The following is a 21499-nucleotide window of genomic DNA, read 5'->3' as shown; positions in this document are numbered from 1 at the left end:
AGAAAGGCAGAAAGAGAAGAAACGAGAGAAATACAAAGAATGAAAGAAAGAGAAAGAAAGAGATAGGAAGAAAGAGGAAGCGATAAATAGAGAGAGAGAGAGAGAAAGGGAAGATAAAGAAAGAGAGAAAGAGCGTGAAAGGGAAAGAAAGAAAGAAAGAAAGAAAGAAAAAAAGAAAGAAAGAAAGAAAGAAAGAAAGAAAGAAATAGGAAATGAACAGAGACCAAAAAAATACACAGGAAAAAACAGGCAGACGAGAGGAAAAGAAAGAAAGATCAGAAGAAAGAAGAAAAGAGAGAAATAAGGAAACAAAGAAGGCCACCCAACTCCGCACTTCCTTCAGGCTTGGCACCACCATTGCGAATCTGCCTTAATATTTTTGTTCTAAGTCAGTGTATTCAACTTCCCGGGCACCCCCTCCTAAAGCTTTCTGCAGCTAACGTGGTTTAGCAATGCCTCCAAGATCGGAGTCATTGTAAGCTTTCTGAACCTCATCTTGTTCTGCACTACCTCCGGGATCGGCCCACCTTTGACCAAACAATGATGTCGTGTGAAGACGTCACCATGCGACGTCACGCTATTTGACGTCACAGTGACTTCATGATGACGTCACAAATTTCGGTGATTTGTGACGTCATCATGACGTCACAGATGACAAAAGTATTGATGCTGACTTTTTGCACCACTCGTGTTGCCGGCTACGTGGGCCGCTGATGCGGTTTAATAAGGTATCTAAAATTTTCGCCTTAATATCTGGCCTCGTATGAAAGACATATTTTCGGTCCGTCAAACAGTAGAGAAAATATATTTAGTAGATACTACTTTCTCGCAAAGCAAGCCTTGCGGATAAGGAAAAAAATTTCGTAAGTGTGGGAAACATCTCGGTTTCTTTCGCTTCTTTCATCTTTCCGTCGCGATGAAGCTCTTAATGAGAAGTATTTTTTTCAGAAATTCTATTCATTATTTTCACGAGGTTCGTTTGGTAGCTGTAAAAGGCCTCATAACTTAGCAGTATACCTGACGGAAATGTTGCCTTTACTTGCAGCATCTTTGTAATGAAGTACGTGGAGGCAGACGTTAGGCACGAGTTCCTTTTTTCTTTTTCTTTATTATGTACGGGTGAGCCATATTCAGCGCCACTTTGGAGCGCTTTTATTCGCGCGCATTATTTTCCGACCTTTTTCTCTCTCTAGCTTATGAAACATGCGGTGCAATTCACGGACTTTTTCTAATTGAGAAAGAATTTTTTTGAAGGCGAATCCAATAGACATCTGCCGTACTGCTTGCATTTTGAGAGCTGACTTATTATCCGCACGAGCAAACGTCAGTGACTGGCTCCGGAAAAAAGAAAAGCAATTTATCCAGAGTTTTCAACAGCCAAAGCAATTACGGCCAGCGGTAGAGATGATGGGGCACGAAGCAAATAACGTCCTCTTTTTCTTCCACGTGGGTGTGCAGCTCATAATGTCTGACAAAGCATACCTAAATATAAAATAGGCGGAATCAGAAGCGTGGGCTGGCAGAAGCGGCAGTGGGATGAGTGACTCTGCTGAATGAAGCCGACAACATCGTCCAGCGCTCAGAAACGACGACATCGCTTCATGAAAAGGCGCGAGAGAGCCATACTCCGGTGAGCGGGCAGCCACGACAATATAGCGTATCTGGGTGTGCGTGTAAGTCTGCCGACATGCGGCGCTTCGCGTGTGTTGCAACGGCCCCAGCCAGCAGAGCCCCCTTATTTCCATACCTGTATGAAATATCCAAACGACCGAGCAGCGAGTCGGTGCCGAATCTCCTGGGTGGCACGAAGGTTTTGCAAGGCGCTGCTCAAACAGACTTCCCCTCCAACACTGACTGTTCATTTCCAGCCCCTGAGGTTCTCACTCTTCGGACTCTCATGTCCTCACGACGTAACGAGAGTTGAGCATTTCGCGAGCGGACGCGCTGCCCGTGCGGCCTGGAATATTCATGACCTGGTGCTGAGAAGGAAAAAGAAAGCAGAGCGGGCAAACGGGTTCTCGTTACTTGGCCATCGCGTGCCACCGCTGCCGGCGTTTCGTTTTCTCGCGCGCGATATTCCACGCGTCGGCTGCACACCGGTGATTTGCTCAGCCTGGTTGCGCAGTTCCATTTGTCGCTCTTCTTCCGCGCTTCTCGCACTTCTCCCTGGGAAAAATGGAAGAGCATGAAACTTAGGGGAAGCGCACGTGTGTTAGGAAAAATAAATATATAGGCCGTTCACTACCACTCTGTCGGTTGAAGATGACTTCGCAAGCGGTGGGAGTAGTGAGAGAAAATGGAGGTTGCAGTCTAAAGCAATTGCCTTTAAGGAGATACAATGGCTGGCGGTGTTTTTCGCGATGCGTTGAATTAGCTGCGCAACAAGGAATAGTTGGAAAGAAACTTTTTAGTGAGCAGACTGTATGCGCTTTTGGGGCTGTCCTGGAAATATGAAGCTCGCTTGGCTGGTCGATAAGAAAAGCATGTTATCTTGTTTTTCTGCGTAATGATGAACAGATTACTCCAGCCTCTTTCGTATCATCTGAAGCCCGTAATCACCAAAGCAGTCTGCTTACCTCCACAAATCTACACAGTGTGTAATGTCCTTTCCTACTTTTTTCTTTATTTCTTTGCTCTATAACTAGAAAAGCATACCTTTTTTGTAATGTGTAACCAAAAATTGTGCGTTCCACGAAGGCACTTAGTAAATTCGGACCGCGGTTATTCAAGTTTAGTACTACCGTTGTATTCACAACTTTGGGTGCGACTGCTGCTTAAGTACAATGTAGCCCTGAAATGTTTGCGAACAAACTAGAAGTAAAAGATTATCAAAGCTTGCTTTGTTCTATAAAGCCGAATTCATTCCTAACTGCAATGTTCTGCAGCTAATGTGCGTACGCTATATATCAGGAAGACTAACTTTTCACTCGGTGAAACCATATCACGTATTTGAAACCATATCACGTATTGAGTCTAGAACGTTTGCTACCTGAATCGACCACGGGTAGGTGTTTAAAAAAAACTACACTCAAAACAGGCGGGATGGAAGGGGGCTGGGGAGGAAAGAACAAGCTTTCTAAGATTTTCTTCTCCTTGCCCGTTCGTCTATTTGTTGTATTTCGTTCTACCAAGAACTCTGTTTCGACTGCAGAACGGTGGAGGAAAAGAAAGAAATTTGACAGGAATAGTTTATAATATAAACTATGGCATTGACACTAATTGCCCTATTCTAGTGTAAGTACTTTGAATAGCAGAATAAATTAAAGCTATATTACACGTCTTTTGGACATATGCGTATCGTCGGACATATTTCACTTGAGCACATAGGAAGTTCATCAGGAATATCACCAAAACGTATGGCAGAAACTACACTAGTGGGAAAGTGTCAAGTAGTGCGTAATCATTATTTGTAGTTACGTCATTTAACCAAGATAAGGCAGCGCTACACGACGTCGGTCACCACTGAGCCTACACGCTCGGACATTAGCAATCATGTATTCAACATTAACTGCGAAAAGTCATCAATAGCCACTACTAGTCGGCATTAGCCTTTATTAAGGCGATACCAGCCGGCATTAACCAGACCTAACAGTTCTTAGTAGTATGCGAGTAGATTCAGTATGTAAGGCTCCCTGCCTTTCCTTCGCCTTTATCTCTCTCTCTCTCTCTATCAGTATGTAAAGGGTTGGTTTTTTGCAAATAAATGCGGTAGTCCAGGACAGCTTTACTGTTTACAGCTCTGCACCGTCGCCAGGACAAGCGCACTTGCTACAACGCGCAACGCATTATGTTACAAATGGACGGGCAGACGGGCAGCACGGGTAGCAGCCTGAACATCCTTACGCATTAATAGCAACTATACGGGAGCTTCAGTAAAGCTTGTTGCGGGGCTAGTTTGTACACGTTTCATGGAATAAGACGACGTCATACGCCAAAGGAAAAAAACTTTCTTTTTGACAGTTTTTTTTTCTTTGGTGTATTGCGTCTTCTTATTCCATGAAGGGAGCATGAGGTGCGCTTTAGGACCTTACAAGCGGTACAAGACCAAGACTTTTTCTAGGTGGTGTTCGAGTAGGTTATCGGGTTTTCAGAGGAGTGGTGTGCGTTTGGCAGCTAATACTGCGAATAACAGTAGAGTCACCGGCAACGCTACGCGCAATCACCTTGATGGCGAATCCAGTACATCGTTCTACCTTCCACTATACTCACATGAGCGTTGTGTGGCTTTCCATACCATAACAAAATGCCCCCACCTCCCCGAAGGGAATCGTGAGGAAATGCGAATGCATTTCTTGCGCCGAGAGTACACGGCGTAGTAATTTTAATGGCGTAAATTAATGACGAGACGAGGATTTGCACCGTAACCATTTATTTACACATTCATCAACACCTGTTTGTGTTGTCATTGTACCTGACGGCCATAATCCCAGCCTTGTGGTCGCCGTTGGCGTTTCACAGCGGCGTCTCGAGCGCACATTTCCGGATGTTCTTGAGAGGCACCCAGCCAGCGAACGGTCGAGAGTGAGGCGCGAGCGGACGGGAGAGTGGGGCGCAGGGAGAAGAGAGAGCGAACGGCGAGAGAAGGAGCGGCGAAGCACTGCACCTACCCTTTCCTACACTCACTCGCACCACATGCTCCGGTTGCTAGGGGCGAGGATAAGCGCGCGCGCCCGCAGCTGTTGCTATGGGAGAGGGAGTGAGAGCGGAGAGATAACACCTGCCGGCGCGCGGACAACGCCGGACGCCTGACATAGCCCGACTAAGAAATGTATTCGCATTTAAAAGCGCAACAGTGGCACTTCCACTCACCGTCGTATCTGGGAGGCGTCCGGGCGCCTCCCCGCACGTACTCGCTTGCGATAAATACCACCGCAAAACACCGCTCTTCGTTCGCGTTTTCGTTGCGCGTTGCGTAAGTATTGGTCACGCGATCATCAGGGCCAAGGTTTGATTCTGCAGTTAGTGAAATTTTCTCTTTAAAAATATTAAACTTACTGAAATAAAAAAATAATGAAGGAGTTGTTGTCGCCATTTATTGGAGACGGCTACCCCTTCCCTCTTGGTTGTTAGAATAAAAATAAAATTTAAGAGAATATAATTGCATTTGACGCGTTCAAGGGTTCTCGTTTTCTCACAGCTCACTAATGTTTAACACACGCAAGAACGATGAACACTTTCGGTGCAGTTCACTCAGTAGTCATCACAAAGATCAGTCTTCAAGAACCGTTGAACGTTTTTATTGCTTTGTGATGGATATTTCATGACCACGGGCCTAGTATTTTCGCTCATGAAAGAGTTCGCTCCGAGTGTAACAAGCGTAGCTCCCGCTCGAGTTGCTGTCTGTGTGTGATCAAAAATAAAGAAAAAACACAAGTCCAGAGAAAGATGGAAGCTTGATGAGGTGAAAAATTCCTGAACACGGGATGCCGCTGGAGCCGACGTTTCGACAAGCGGGCTTGTCTTGCAGTTGCAGCCTTGAAGAAGACAAGTCGGCTTTTCGAAACGTCGACTACAGCGACATGTCTATGTATGATTTTCCACACATTCCACACACATCTAAAGCTGGATTCCCTCAAATGCGTGCATACGTGCGACCCACAGACAACATAATTTTTCTGGCTTCCTTACACGCGTCATGCCGTTATTGTTAAAAGGTCAACGTGTACTCTCGATCCACGAAGCCCCACTAATATGCAACGGCTGCGTTAACATAATGCACAGGCGACGACGACACTGGAAACTCTCAACGCGTTTGCAAATGTTGCTGTGACGCTGCTGCTCTTGCAGCATAGATTTTTTTTTTTTTTGCTCGCATCCTATGCCGAATAGGCGCAAGCAACCGTCTCCGCATGGTGTATTGCGCATTTGTCTTCAAGAAAGCCAATTTCTCGTAGCATGCTCGGCCCAAAATAAATTACTTCCTTTTTCTCTTTATACTTTTCACGTCAATGGCAAGCGCTAAACCCCGGGCTCACTTTTATTGCCACGCAGAAAGTATTGTTTCGATGCATTCTTGCGTTTTGTTGTTCGAAAGTGCCTTTATTCTCGTGTACGAGACACTAATGGCTAGTTGAACTCAAATTTATGACCGGGCCAGAAAAAAGACAGCTCTGTTCATTCTTTTCTCCGGCGGTAAACTTGTTTTGCCTAGGTTGTCGTCGCTCCTTTGAGATCAACGTGCGAGTGTAGGAAGTAAAGTGTTTCTTGGCAGCAAGAACAGGAGGCACTATAAAATTTACTTTCTTTTGCTTTATTTCAGGAAGTAAGAGATGAAATAAACGAGCAAAATGCCGCGAGACCAGAGGCAAAAGTATTTTTCTACAGCAGCATCTAGCTCTGTCATATTCTTGGCGATCGTGAACTTCGCCGAGCAATATATCGTGGCCGCTAGACGAGTCACATAATAAAATTTAGTCGTAGGATGGCCAATACATGGTTTTGAGAAACAGCTTTTAAATCTAACGAGACATGTAACGGAAGGAAGAAAGCCGTTGTATCACATTTTTCTGCCCTTCGATGTCTGACTAAACAGCATTCCATCGGGAAGGTTATATCGGAGAGGCCTAACTGTCCGACAGGAGGGGGGGGGGGGCTTGAGTACCTTGTTTACTTTTCGCACGGTGAGTGATTTCACGATGGGCGCCGATAGTGCTTGGCTGAGGCTGAGTCGGTTCGGAAACAAAGGGCACGCTCGCTCTTTTTTTTTTTGCCGTACTTGGAACAGCGGAGAATCAAAGAGCGCCTAAGTCCTCGCTTCCACAGCCTTGGGGCAAACCCGGCCCAGCCGGGTCAAACTGGCACAGCGGTCCGAAGTCACGTTGGAAGAACGTGCGCTAGCAACGCCTCTCTGGCTTTTGCCCTAAGCAGAGTTCGCCGATCCAAAGGACAAGAAGAAAAGAAGACATATACACAAATTTAAATGGTAAAAAAGCTGAAGGAAAGAAAGGGTGACATGAAAACGGTCTGACCAACCTTTTTATGACGCTGTTCGATCGTTGAGGCGTGCTTTCCTTTTTGTTCCGGTTTTCTTCATTGAGACGTGGTTGCGCGTGGACAGTTCTGGCGTTGACTGAGTTTGTGTGGTAACTCGGTTTTGTTTATAAGAGCACAGTTTATTTCTATTTCGTCTAATCCACTTCGAGCTTTATTGTCCTTTTTTGTTTTCTTTTCAGCGCGCTTGATTTGCTGGCGTCTGCCTGCGGTAGTGGCGCCAGTTTGCTCCAAACGCGTAGTTGTGTGTCGGGATGCGGGTACATGTTCGCGGAAGGTACGAGAAAAGTTTGCTTTAGAAATTGAAGCCGAATACTAGACTATAAAGACGTCATCACTTACTTGAAGTCAAGTCCTCTGATGCGATATGACCTGCGTACTGCCAACTTTCATTTAATGCCAAAATTTTCACAAGTTCGCATCTTCACATCTCTTTACCCCAATCTTTACACACGTGGGGTACATTGTGGTGTGAATAAGGTGCATGTCTCTGCACTATATGTTAGACGGAAGGGAAGACGTCTTATATCGGTGTCACACGGTGCACTGCTGATCGCAATCGAGCCTGATCAGGATTAAATTTCTCAACAGTGATTGGCTCCCTCTTGCAGATTGCGTAAGGGAGCCAGTCGTGATCATGAAATTCGATCGGATTCAGGCCTGATCGCGATCAAAATTGACGGTGTGACACCAGTATTAATGAGCTGGCTGTCAGCACTTCTCTGAGCTATCCGAGGTTGTAAGGTATAGCTGTCGACTTAAGGTCCAAAAATATTCATTCATTCATTCATTCATTCATTCATTAGTGACGCCGAAGTCGGGTGCTGCAGAATATGTTTCCAACAATCTTTTTACAATGGATGCGAAGCTCTCTGCGTAAGCGTTGGTACATATTGTCCGATATACGTACTCGCGACAACTTAGCGCAAGAACTTCAGACCCACTAAGCCATATTGGCAGGAACGGCCACTGCAAGCGTAATTTCAATCCACTACAAACTGTCAAGCGGTAGCGCGGCTTCGCGCTGAAACACTTGCCACGCACATCGATTCCCAGTTTCCAATTTTGCCGTAACTTTAAATGTAATGTAATAGCTAGCGAGACAAATGACGAAGGAAAGAGAGGAAGTTCGTCGCCCTTTGAGCGGCGAGAAAGAAACATTGTCGTCGTTGTATCAGACAGCGAATTGATCGAAGCGGCGCCAGTGATAAAGAGACGCTCGCTACGAGACAAAAGAAAACCGCTCCCGTCCTCAGTTTCCCTCGCTCAGTGGCGAAAAGTAAAACGGCAGAGTGAAAGTGGCGCCGTGGTCAGAGGGCATCAAAAAATAGCGGCGTCAACGGACGCGATCCCCACCCCCGCCCGCCGCAGACACTGAGGTGTTTCAAATTAATAGCGCTAAGTGTGACGTGTTCGTTCCGCGTGAGGCGTGTCGGGAGACGAATGTGTCGAGATGGCACGTCAGATTCTCCTCGGCCGGATGGTGTCGGCGAATGCACACGGAGCGACCGCACGCCGATGACTCCGCTGCTTCGAAGAGCTTTGCGATGACAGCAGTTTCCTGACCTGTGACCTTATTTTGTTAACTTCGCGGCGTACAACATTGCTCATGTTTGGCTGATTGATGAGGTCAGCAAATGAGATAACATGTACACCTTTTTTATGATTTGTTAGTGCAACACCAACAAAGACATGGGCATGGACAAGCGCTTGTCCTTATACGTTCTTTCTTTGTTAGTGTTGCGCTGTCATATCATCAAAATGGAACCATACCTAGCTCGCCCAAATGTCTACGCTTCTACGTGTACACCTACATCGGGACGCGAAACATATGTCACTGTTCTCTCATTGATAACGCCAGATTAGAAGATGGGTGAAAGAAGGATTACTGCACCTTAAATAGTGTATATGTCCTTCATGAGAAGACTAAAAGGTCTACCTTTCGCCAAGCAAAAAAAAATGCACTGGAGAGGCTCGAGGAAATATAATTTTTTTAACATGCGCTTTCCCACTGCATATTTATCTACGTGTGGGTGGTGTCTCCGACGCACATGTCCAGCATATGTGTTGGACATACGTGGTCAGGATGTGTAGCGTGCATTGGGTGTTGCATGTGTTCGGCATATGAGACGCTCGTTCATTACTGCATTGAAATTCTACGTGAATATCTGCATTTGTGCACCACGCCCAAATGCACATACTTACTGCAAAAAAATAAGGAAGCGGTATATATATGCATATGTTATCTTCTGTGGCTTCGTGGACCGTGTGCAGGAGTTAGGGCTATGTTTTATTGCAGTATTCCGTTGTTGCTATTTTTATTTAAATATTGTGTAAGTTCATGTTGCTTGAAATGCGATAACGGGTGCACAGTGCCCTGTAAAGGGCGCTAATTTATGTCATCGTATCACAAAAGGCGGAGAAGAAAATTAGGCCTTAATGGATGTAATATTTCGGGGAAATGTTTTCACAACAGGTCTGCCGTCAAAGCATTCTTTTTCGTAGCCTGGGCACGCCTACTGTAATTAGGCTGAGCCTACGTGGGCGTGCTCGACCAATTCATTGTACTCAAGCAATGCTATTTCGCGAGGCTGAGTTGGAAGGCATTAATATTTTTCTGCTGTCGTAATGTCTCTCATCATCCCTGTGTGTAGGCTGCCACAGGCACGAAAACTGCTGACCTATCATGTAGTGTTTATGGTGGTTATAGGCGTGTCTGGACGTGATAGCGTGATAGCCATAATGCTTAAATTATGGCCCTGATAATTACATTCTTCTGCTGCACCAACACAGCACAAGGGGGAGGCACAATGAGCATGACGCAATAAGCCAATGTGCAATTACTCTACGTGAGACTATTAAAGGGCCCACGGCGCTGTATATTTCACGCGTTCCAGAAAAGTCTGAACTTGTCTTGGCAACTTTGCAACCCTTCTCTTTGACATTAAACGGCTAGCTTCACTCATGATACGCCCAACGACACGATTGGCTAAATTCTCTCTCAGAAAAAAAATACAGCATGGGTCACTTTTAGTAACACTGGCATGGCTAAACCTCTTTTACCACCTAAGTAAGCGCGTGCCACCTGGACAACCATCAACTTTTGCAGCGTTCACCTATAGAATAAAAAGGAAAACGTCAAAAATATTCCGATGATGTTACTACATCTCCCATAATGTTTCTATACCGGTAACCATACCGAATTACTGGCTCGTAAAAGTTCGTGCGCTACTTATCAAAGAACACATTCAGCCCCAAACCAGGAGCACCTGCTTTTATTTCAAAATGTAACGCTTCTCTGAATAAAGTAAAAGTGAATCTCGTTACGCTGCGCCAGAAATAAAACATCAGCGAGCGGAGCTCTGATGAACTTTTACGTTGAAAACCATCCCTACTAATATAAGCCTTATCGGCTCTGTTGCGCAGTAGAAAGAAAAACACTCGCCAGGGGCATTTAAAGCCTACGCACATTCAACCACCTTCCTCACGCTCCTACATACTTTGAGTTCTCTATCTATTTTAGGTAATATCTGTGCTTCGGTCGCGCTTTTAAAAAAAGAATCGGCTAAGTGGCGGCGCATTTGCGTCGATGGCACGCTTAACACGTGGGTTGACTAGGCTTATAGAAAGTTGCTCTTACCTGCATACTGACGGATTTGTTTCGTTTTGTTTTGTTGCAACTTGGCTATAGATAGATAAAGAACATTCAGGCCACTCAATTTCACTATATGTCGCGAACAAAAAATCAATGTTTGGATTATGGCTAAAACAAATAAATAGATGTATAGGCAGCAAAACGAACCGAGGGAAATGGCATGCCCATAATAAGTTGTTAGAATGCCGCAAAAATAATGAACTAAGCACACATTGGGCACTAGCGTTCAATGACGAACTCACAATTTCATCAGCGCATTTGAACAACGCATTTATTTGTTGTCGAAAGGTAGTGCTAAGTACGTAATGTTTTCAAGTGTCCTATTTTGACTTGTGTCAGTTTAGCTACTCTCTAATTCTTCAGGATGCTATAGCAAAAATCCAACGTACAACCAATTTTTACCACTAACTCGCAGGTTGGCCTTGCTTCGCCGTTTCTGCCTCGCCTGACACACTTTAGAGTGCACGACTCCACGCCGTTCACTTTGCACTAAGTTCACATTGGCGCCAAACTAACAGTTGCAGAAGAAAGTGCAGTTTGTGCGTGCGTATGTGTTTGCGGGACTCACCTGGAGGGGCGTGTCCCTTCGGCGCTTATCTGCGTGCAGACCCGTTTCAGAGCGATGAACTCGTCCACGCTCGAGAGCGGCTGGGACGCCATTACGAATGAAGGAGCCCACGCGCACACCGCACATGGCGCAACGCTCTAATTATTTTCAGCCCATTTGCGCCAGCAACTTCGCAAAACTAGCTCCGTTAACCCGCGCAGACGTGCAAAATGAGAGTCCCTCGCGAAAAGAAGAAGCTGGAAATTAAGTCCTCCGCCGACGAAGCGGCCGGTGGCAGAATACTGGCAACACGGTAACACATTTTGAGCTGCTCTTTTTTAAAGGAACGCTAGCCTAAGCGCACAGACGAAGCACAAACTTACGTTTCTATCACATAAATTATTGATTTGTCTCTGTTTACAAAATCCTAAAACGACAGCTTAAGAAAAAAAGCTAATGTTGAACGTTCAGCCGCAGCTGGCCAAAGAAAGACAGAACTTGGTGAATACACTTATGCTTCACAGATTTACGTAGATATTTTATTTGAAGTAACCGGTATATGTTTCACTGAAAGGAGTTTACTTGACAAAGTTCGCACTCGAAGGCCGAGTAAAAGTTCCAAAGCCCCCCAACCCCCCCATTTACTGAGGTAGTTTTAGATTATATATTTTACATTTTCTGCTCTTTTATTGCCTTACTTAGCGGCGACGTGTCGCTTGTACGTCTCGAAAAAAAAACGGGAGCAACAGAGAAGTGTCAGATTATCTGCACTTAGGCTTAGTGATTCTGCAAGCATGTGAAAAAAAAAATATCTCGAAGAATCTCGAAAAAGCTTCAGCACAGGCAGAAAAAAGTCAACGAGCAGGTAACGTTCTAAAGTGGCGGATGCACCACCTTTTCAAAAAGCTTGCTTCATTATAGCACCGTCGTTAAGTCCATGATTTTAGGTGCATCTTCAAGAATACCAGTAGCTATAATTCGGTTGCAGCCTCGAGTACACGACGTCTACCATAGACTATATTTGTTTTCAATGAGAAAATCAATCAATCAATCAATCAATCAATCAATCAATCAATCAATCAATCAATCAATCAATCAATCAATCAATTAATCAATCAATCAATCAATCAATCAATCAATCAATCAATCAATAAGTATGATGCTCTATCACAAAGCAGCCCCATTTTGACAAAGACTAACGTCTCACACACCATCTTCACATGTAGGTGTCGTGGATCCGGCGCCGTGATTTCCACGTCCTCACGGTGGGCCTGACGACGTACACGGCTGACGATCGGTTTCAAGCTGTGCACATGGACCGCTCCGAAGACTGGATGCTGCAGATCAAGCGTGTCCAGCCCACCGACGCTGGAGACTACGAGTGCCAGATCAACATGCACCCGCTCATCTCCTACTTTGTACGACTGACCGTCTTGGGTGCGTAGGAATGCATACTTGTAATAGTGTGTAGCATTTGCTTGGACATGAAAGTTCCTGTCAAAATTGGAAGTACATGCCTCTCTTTTCTCGTGTTTGCTTTACATTTCTTGCAGATGCGATGGAGATGCGCAATTACTTATGAAATTGATTATCGCGGACAGCCAGTTAGCCTTTTCTTTACCGCAGCGGTGGCTACATGATTGAGCGTTCGCTTCCAATGCGGGAGGTACCGGGTTCGATTCCCAGTGTCGACTGGAAGCCCACCGGTTTCTCTAATGGGTAGAGGAGTACACAGACCTGGCGCTCGTTTGTTTCTGGGTACTCATCTCGAAAGGCGGCCCCGTAAGGTTCTGCAAAGGCCCCTGGGCGCACCTTAACCCACCACAGCCTTGGTGAAATAGTCGAGCGTCCGCCGCTGCTGTGGGAGGCAGAGAATTGCTGCCGCCGGGTAGCTACCGGTAAAACAGGGACAAGCGCGCTTCCGGCCTGGTGCTCGGCAGAACGAAGTTCATAGTCGTTTGGGAGGGCACCCACCCTGTGGGAAATTGGCGGCATGGGACCGCCAGACTTAAAAATAAGGTCATCCTCTCCTTTTTTTTTTTACGCCATGATTTGACATCATCCTGATCTCAGCATTTTTAAACGTCATCAATAAATGCCCGCAATAACAGCTAACTCTTGTTTGGCTATTGTCCTTTAATTTTATTTTTTTTCTCGCGTGTAGCATGAAGCCGGCACCTACCTAGTGCAGAACAACTCATGAATGCAGGCAACGGCCACCAGTATTTTAAAGGCGAAAGCCTTATATGCCTCACTCAAAACGACATTTGATTGTCGGCGTCGGCGTCCCGCGTCGTCGGAGACGTCTCGCGTCCTGCGGCGTCGGGGACGAGGGGTGCAAAAAACATGGCTGATCCCTCCGTCATAGGAATCGGTATAACACGAAAGTGAAACGTGTCTTCGCAGAAGTAGTGCTTATTGTGCAGTGATATATGAGAGCTTGTACAATGTCCATTCGTGTTTGGTAGCTACAGCACCGTTTTGACGTGGATGCAGCCATGTTAACGGCATGTCTCTATCTCGACGACTAACGCCCATGATCATGATTAAACCGTTGTGGTAGCTGACGTTGTGAACATATATTTGGACACAGCAAATCGTGAATCCCGCGTAAGGATGATATCAACAAGCTCATAATCAACACTGGTACCCGGTATGCACTTCTTCAAAGCGTTGTCAATTACGGAGAGAAACGGCACGGTGTGCGCTTTCCAGCAATGGGTGACCGCCGCCTGCGCTCATGCATACACTACCACACTCTACGCTTCAGCAACACGGGAGGTAGAGGTTCACAGCCTGAGATGCAAACGCGTGCGTCCCGCTGTGCTCTGTCTCGCAGGCGCTAATCTCGCTCCACCAAGGCATAACATTCGCCCGTCGAAATCGCGTCCTTTCTGCAACGCGTATTGCAGCAGTTTTGTTAGACGGTGCTCTCGCAATCGAAGCAGTCGGGCGGCAGAGAAATCCCGTTGGTGCATGTGGAAGCTGCACTACTCCGATGAGCCGACGCACGCTAACACGAAGCGAAAGGCAAAGAAAGAACGTAACCAACGTAACTGCGTCAAGGGTGCCTCGGCGACGCCAGCGCGGCCAGTGTACCTCGCTGGTATCGAGACGCTGTAACCATGACCCCGATATCGCGCGCAATCTCGGAGGAAGCGCTAGTAAGTGTCGATCGTGAAGCATTACTTCTTTTCACCTCTCACAGACGGCGGCACCGCCCCCGCCAACAGAGAGCACCGTGCGAAAGAGAATGTGTGAAAGATATAAGGCGCGTTCGCGCTGTGTCCAGCATCTACCGAGTTAGCTTAGTCGTTAGGGCGTCGGGCGCTTGCCGTCGCGGTCGCAAGATTGTGGGTTCGATTCCCAGCGGGGGATCTTTTTCTTGGTTTTTTTCTTTCTCGTCCGTTGGCGTCCATTTTGTCAACGTCATATCCGTGACGGATGTACTTGGTGGACCCCGGCATAAAACTTTCGTGTTAAAAATCTTCACCACGTGATGAAGTCATCATGACGTCACAGATCGAAAAAAATTGTGACGTCATCATGACGTCACATATTCTGGCGTGACGTCATGTGACGTAACGCCACATAATTAGGGTGCCTTGATGCGCGTTTTGTCCGCTCACACATCGAGGCAGACTACACACTGCCGCTGTCGCGCCCTCCTCTGGGAGGCGAACAAAACCGAAGAGCGCGCGACCTCAAAAGAAGAAAATAAAGACGGCGCTTCGTAGTGGCACGTGAAGCCACTGATCGTGTTCCCTGCCGGCATCGATTCTTCTTCAGCCGTATCTTTGCTTCGCTCCTGTGGCATAAGCCTACTTACTTGGTCAAAGGTGGGCTGATCACGGTGGCAGTGCAAAACCAAGTGATGTGCCTCCGATCCTGGAGGCAGTGCGAAACCACGCTAGGTGCACAAAGCTTTCGGAGGGCGGCGGGGCAGGATAAATACATTTAGATGCCTACATGATCGGCCGTTCATGTAGGCTCCCTAATACATCGACTGTGAAGAAAAAGATTACTTTCGCCTTCGAGTCGTCTTAGGTGGATGCACAAGCTCTGTGATATTTTTACGGTAGTGAACATTTCCTCGTTTATTATTTTTTGACGTAATTTGATATTCGAAATATAGGCCACTAAAGGAGCGGCTGTTCCAGCCGCGATAAATAAACATCAGCGACAAACCAAAGTGAGATTTAGAAGCCTACGAATGCAGCACAGAATCTGAGTGTGGTAACTATATTATGGCTGCAGCAACATGTGCGGCGCTCAGTTCTTTCTTGTTTTTTTTTTTTCGTTCATTTTCACCGTTTTTACTCTTGCTTCAATAGAGAGTAGCGAACAGAAATGCGATTATAGAGCACCACCTTGCCTCTTTATCTGTATTTCTATCGCAGTTTAGCTTTATATAAGCTGTAAGATTAGCTTCGGGGTACGGTAGTTGCAGAAAACCTATGGCGTTTCATTAGTCTTCTGATGAGTATAATTGATATAGAGCCTTTAGTTGTGTTCGCATGTTAACAGGAACATAAAAGCAATGTTGACGGGCAGCCTAGCATGAATAGCTGTGTGAAACAGAAGAACTAAGAACGCCTAGTCGAAATGTTCCTACCAGAAGCACGCCTTGGAAAAAAGTGCATATGCTTTATTCCGGTTACAAATCTTGAGCAAGCTTCAGTTTTGTGAATAAATAAACCATTGCTTCCAAATCGATAACCGGCAGAATCGTCTACTTTGGGGCCTAATATCCATTATTTGCAGACACTGGAAGAGGATTTGAAGCAGTGGTGGGTCTAGCGAGCGCAAGAAAATGAAATGAAAGAGAAAAAAAAAGAACATAATATTTTTATTACAGCTCCCCTCACTGCCTTGCTGGTGTACATTGTCGAGACGGGCCTCAATCGGCACTTACTACAGTTTATAACATTGTACAGTGTTCAGTACGAGAAAGCAGAAAGCAGGAATATTGTATTGCGATATAAGTAGGATCCATTAGGACGCTCCGAGAAACACGGAAGAGTTCAGAAGATGTGCCGCGCGCTTTATTTATCCACTCATGCTGGAGAACAAAGTGATAAGTACTGCGTTTGTCCCATTTCTAGACTTCCACGTCTTCCGTTTGAACTTCAGCTGTCCATTATTGTTTTTCGCGCTCAGCGCTTCGGTCGGAGCGTTTGCTCGCGTCTGGTTCTCGTTTACGGTTTTGAAGTGTCTAATGACACCTTCGGAACTCTGCTTGACACTTTTCATGGTCGAAGTGTTGTTTTTTTTTTCGGCCGTTTGTTTTGCCCCGACGACTAACAAGGCGCCTAAAACCAAGCAGCACGCGTACAGAAGGAAGCGCGCCAGCGTAGAATCTGAGCCGGCTGCACAATCACTCACCCTGTATTCTCCATTGTAAAGAAACGCCCTGGCCCAGTTTCAAAAAGACGTCGTCTTCACCGCACGCGAACTTCGCTCTCATCCCATTTGGAGCCGAGCATCTCCACAGGATCAAACAAAGCTTCCTGCCGCACGGCGAAAGCTTCCCTCTCTCTCTCTCTCTCTCTCTCTCTCTCTCTCTCCCTCTGTACTCCGCCCTCCTACCATTCTACCCGCTCATTCCCTTTTCAACAAAATGACGAGGGTCCGAAGCGGAAGCGGTGCTTGACATGATAAACAACTTCTCACGGCCGAGACAGCGAACACGGTCCGCCGTCGTGTACCGCCTTCCGACGTCTTGCTGGCGAGCACTACGGAAACGTGCCTTCTCGCAACTCTCCGCGCCATGTTTTACATGTTATTTATGATTACATCTGTTCCGTGCTTCATTGCGATGCAACCCTTGCGCGTATCTCCTTGCCCTACCTTTTGCTCTCTTCTTCACCATTTCGTTATTGCTTTTATGCACTCGAGGCTCGTTCCGCTTGCGTCGATACAGCGGCAAGAAAGGTCATTCTAGATCATCCGAACACGTAGTACATTTAGAACGATTGCCTCGCTAGATGGATACGGCCTGCCTCGCGGAGCCTTCGCCGTCGCTGATGCGGTGTGCAGCAATGAAATATTAAAATATTTACCTACTTCGCGAGATAGAAAAAAAAATATGGCTTGCCGCGGTGAAAGTGGTACGCTTTTGCGGCCGAAGTTCAGTCTATCGATCATATTTTAACCGGCTCTACCTCGATTCTCGGAGGCACATGCTTTTATTCGACCGCAAGAATATCCTTTAAGCACTTGGCCTCCTCCGTAGCTCTCTAACAGCTCGTTCAGGCACTGTTCGCCCAGCGAAGGAGCGCGATATTCGATCATTTTCGAGAGTTTACCGCGTTCTCACTCGGGGAGTCGTTACTGGTGCAAGCCGGTGAATTAGGTATTCAGGATTAGAAAGCTGAGTCCGAGCAGTAGTCTTCCAGATCGGTGAGCATTAATGAGAATCCGCCGAGCTCGGGATCGTTGTTCGACTACATCGCTGCAGCCGAAGGCACGAAGGACTGGAAGGACTTCGACAACTCAGCGGTCGAAATCGGGGAGGATTAGCGAGTTTGGCACGCTCGGCTGGTCATAGCGCAGGCCAACCGCTCAAAATGTGATGCTAAGGAAAAAAAAAGGGGGGGGGGGTAGTGTTCGAAGGGTGCGAGAGCCGAGCGTACCGATATTAGCATTTGTTGGAGGCCTTTAATTAGTTCTCAATGTATAATGAATGTTTTGATACATTCTCGATGATACTTTACTCGATCGCCGCAAGCTTCATTACTTACTCACGTGCATGGGTGCCTTGTCTGCATACGTTGATTAACCAAACCAGATTAAATGGCTGAAAAGGAAAAAAAATCGAGAAAAGAGAGAGGCACCGAAAAGCTGAAAGTGGCGCTCGTAGGTTAAAAGAAATATCTGCTGATGAAGTCCAGCAAAACTGGTGTATCGTCTAGTACGTAAACAACTTTAACAATTATGCCCTAATTGCGCTTGGTCTTCCTTCATGCTGAAAATGTGCACTAGAAAACTTCAATGACGTTTTCTTTAACAGCCTACTACCAACATATTGTTGCGTATTCTCAAACTCAAGTTTACAAGTAGCAGCTATACTTAGCCTGCCTTCCTAAACCGCTTTTAGTAATTCACTTCGAGGAATTAATATCAAGATATTACGCCGACGAAATAAGCATTTATTAATCGGATGCACTTTGTGCTTGATCTCCACAATGTTTCTTGCACGGCAGAATTCGTTCCATGTTTACGGAACACTGTTGCTCTAAATATTGTACCGGACTAGATTTGAAGTTGTATCTGAACCTACACAAAATATACTTATTGGTAGTTCCCCTTAATATAGCTGTCTTAGTGTAAGAAGCAGTTAATCGAGGGAGAAATCAGCACAGAAGTGCACAGACATTTAATCACGTTGTTATAAGAGCGCATAAAAATATTAACCTACAGTAGCTGTCATTAGCCACTGTTAGCAAGTGCTATTATTACCTGAGTAAACATGGCAGTCTTCTCAACAACTACACAAAAGAATATATAGTTCTAGGGTCTGTAGAATTGATCATAGTTTTATATTGTAGTACGTATCTGTAACTTCACATCACATCCCCAGTTTTAGCTCGGAAAATGAGCTTTTCGATGCCTACCCATTACCTGCTTCCGAAACCTCAGTCAATTTTTCATAAAATGATTTACATTTAAAATATTCAGGCGGAAGCAACTCAAGATGTCGTAGATGTATATGAAATACTATGTATTAGAGATGTCAGAGTACTTAAAAGATGAAGTGTATTTCTGCACCGGATATTACTGCTAAACCAATCACTCCTTAAAATATACCTGCGTAGCTCCGTTGAAAAACTTAGGAAAGTTGAGAAAGGAATAAACGGGCGGCTGATTAAGGCTTGTCGGTAAAACATTTCTTCATGCAAGGAAAAGCTTTTTCTACTGCGCAAAACGATGACGAAAATGAAGAAGGTGACAGCACAGAGTGCACACTTGGCGCTATTCTCTGCATGAAGGGCTATTCTATGCAAAAGGGCTATTCTATGCATGAAGTAATTCAGTACAGAGAGAGAGAAAGAGAGCAAAGTTAAGTACTTTAAGTGTTTTAATAGGTAAGCACACCACTCGAAGCACAATACTAAAGCAGATATAAACGTATCTTTGTGTACATTTTCCTAAACAGGAATGGGTACTGTAGACGATACGATCATAAACATCATCCTCTCCACAGCAATCTGGTTAGAAAGGAATGAAAATGCTGTTCAAAGCAAAGCAACCAATACAAATTCGACACCTATACTAGATCGAGTAACCTATGCAAGGATACCGTCGTTTCGCCGAGGCCAGTCACAAACGCAGTGTCGAAAGGACCAACTATCTCGACTTTGCGCAAAGAAAAGGTTTTCTACGCGCATGTGCTCATCACATAGTGTTCCTGACCTAAATGACACGATACCTGAAAATACACTCTTATTCAGGTCTTGGTTAAATGTTGGCTATATCCAGGAAACAAGACGAAATATGTCCGGTTTCCTGGCTAAATCTAGCATTTTAAGCGGGACCTGATTAAGAGTGTAGGCCTCGCACACATCTTGTATATACAACGACACTCATCTTGCAGGCCCTTGGCAACAACTTACTGAACAACGGAAAGAGATGTTCAGAGATGGATAAAATCCCGGTCTAGACTGCATGTCTCGTCCGTATAGGAAACGTGTTGACGCACTAACCGACCAAGCGAGTCTATGACAGCTTTCAGCATGCAGTACATAGTCGTCTTCCCCGCTGTTTATCTTGTTCTACCAGTTCCACGCGCACGGATCCTGGAAGCACCGGAGCTGTTCATCAACAGTGGCTCGTCGATCAACGTGAGCTGCGCGATCGAGCACAGTCCCGAGCCACCAGTGTTTGTGTTCTGGTACCACAACGACCGCGTTATCAACTACGACGAGACGAAGGGTGGCCCGGGACACATCTCGGGGGCCAAGCGCCCTCCCGACGCGTACGTCAGCAGCCTCTTCATACGAAACGCCCGGCCGCAAGACTCCGGCAACTACACCTGCGGCCCGTCGAACGCCGATTCCACGAGCGTCGTGGTGCACGTACTCAACGGTACTTGTGTTTTCGCGAGCACAGCGTATTCCTACATTCCGAGCTTGTTCGTCCGTTCTTTGCAAGCGTACTTTTGTTAGCTTCTTGCAGAATCCGAGCACTTGTACATTAATATCAGCGGTTGAGCGTCACGACTGATGCTAGACCTAAGCTGAGCAACCGTTTAGTACTTCACGCTGCTGTTCAAATATGCAGCAGACAATATGGCTTCTGACTATCCTTTTCGAACATTCCTTATACTCCGTTTCATACAACATGAGTAACGCTGTAGAACCTATGCAAGAAGTTCGTTTAGTAAAATGTGCAAGTCCGCACGTCTCGCGCTTGCTTTTCGTCACTGTAAACGTGGCCTCCGCGATTGGCTCTGGCTGCGCGCTACCGGAACTAATCGCGGAGGCCAGGGTACCAATAAAAGAAAACGCGCTCAGCTATCCAGAACAACGTATTGACAACCGTATAAATCACGGGGTTTGTTTATTTCGAAGCCACAAAGCATCTTCATTTATTAATCAGTCTCAAAACGAAAAAAATAATCACATTATGGACGAGTGGTAAAATAATTAAACTATTTCTTGGTGCGAACGCATCTACCGCAACAAGTCTCGCTAGCTTCCATAGAGTTGCTCCTGATGAATGAAATGGAGTATAAGAAAAGATCCCCTCGAGCTAAACTCGGTAAATTGCAGTTTAAAGAAATCGAATAATTAAGGTAGTTTGCATGAAAAACAGCTGTAACCGATCCTAACTTCGTTTATAAAGGACACTGTCCGTTAAGATGGACGTAGGACACCGTCGGCCAAAGTCAAATGAGCTTTACGTGACGTCCACTTTGTGTTCGTGTTTCTCATTTATGACCCCTCATCGTCTTCCTCTGCTTCTTTTCTATCACTCCTACACGATCATGCAGGCGAGAAGAGAGCCGCCATGCAGCACGACTTCTCGCCATCGCGGGCCCTGCTTCCAGTCTCGGTGGAGTTGAGGCTGGTGTTCTGTTCCCTGTTCACGACGCTAGGCGTCGCCTTCAGGCTCACCTCTTCTTGACCGTCCTGCGTGACCAAACTCGCCACGTCTCTTCAAAGCTTCATCACTGTCCGTCCAAACTCACAGGCCCCCAAGAGAGGTAAACCATCGACGGCCTCTTATCAGACTTTGCGCACTTCATTACTTTTTTCCCCAGAGGAAAACGAAGATGGTTTTTCTTCGGCCGCTAAATAACCGGC

The 21499-nt window shown here is 46.0% G+C and overlaps 1 protein-coding gene across 2 annotated transcripts in view; it reads left to right on the top strand.

The window, feature by feature from the left end:
* LOC119388126 (zwei Ig domain protein zig-8) overlaps positions 1-21499 on the top strand; it is a 205889-nt gene that overhangs the window by 166607 nt on the left and 17783 nt on the right. The window contains exons 3-5 of one of the 2 annotated variants that reach the window (XR_007415506.1): positions 12419-12629; positions 19974-20279; positions 21187-21399. Coding sequence is in view for 1 of the 2 variants with exons in the window: in XM_049413826.1 (XP_049269783.1) it covers positions 12419-12629; positions 19974-20279; positions 21187-21320 (651 nt within the window). In the remaining variant the exon portion in view is untranslated. Of the gene's footprint in view, positions 1-12418; positions 12630-19973; positions 20280-21186; positions 21402-21499 lie in introns of those variants that run through there. The other variant, XM_049413826.1, reaches the window with a different exon arrangement.

The sequence above is a fragment of the Rhipicephalus sanguineus genome, chromosome 3 (genome assembly GCF_013339695.2).
Source record: "Rhipicephalus sanguineus isolate Rsan-2018 chromosome 3, BIME_Rsan_1.4, whole genome shotgun sequence".
Classification (NCBI taxonomy): Eukaryota; Metazoa; Arthropoda; class Arachnida; order Ixodida; family Ixodidae; genus Rhipicephalus; species Rhipicephalus sanguineus.
Note: the sequence above shows the minus strand (reverse complement) of the source record. Positions and strands in the feature narration are given on the sequence as shown.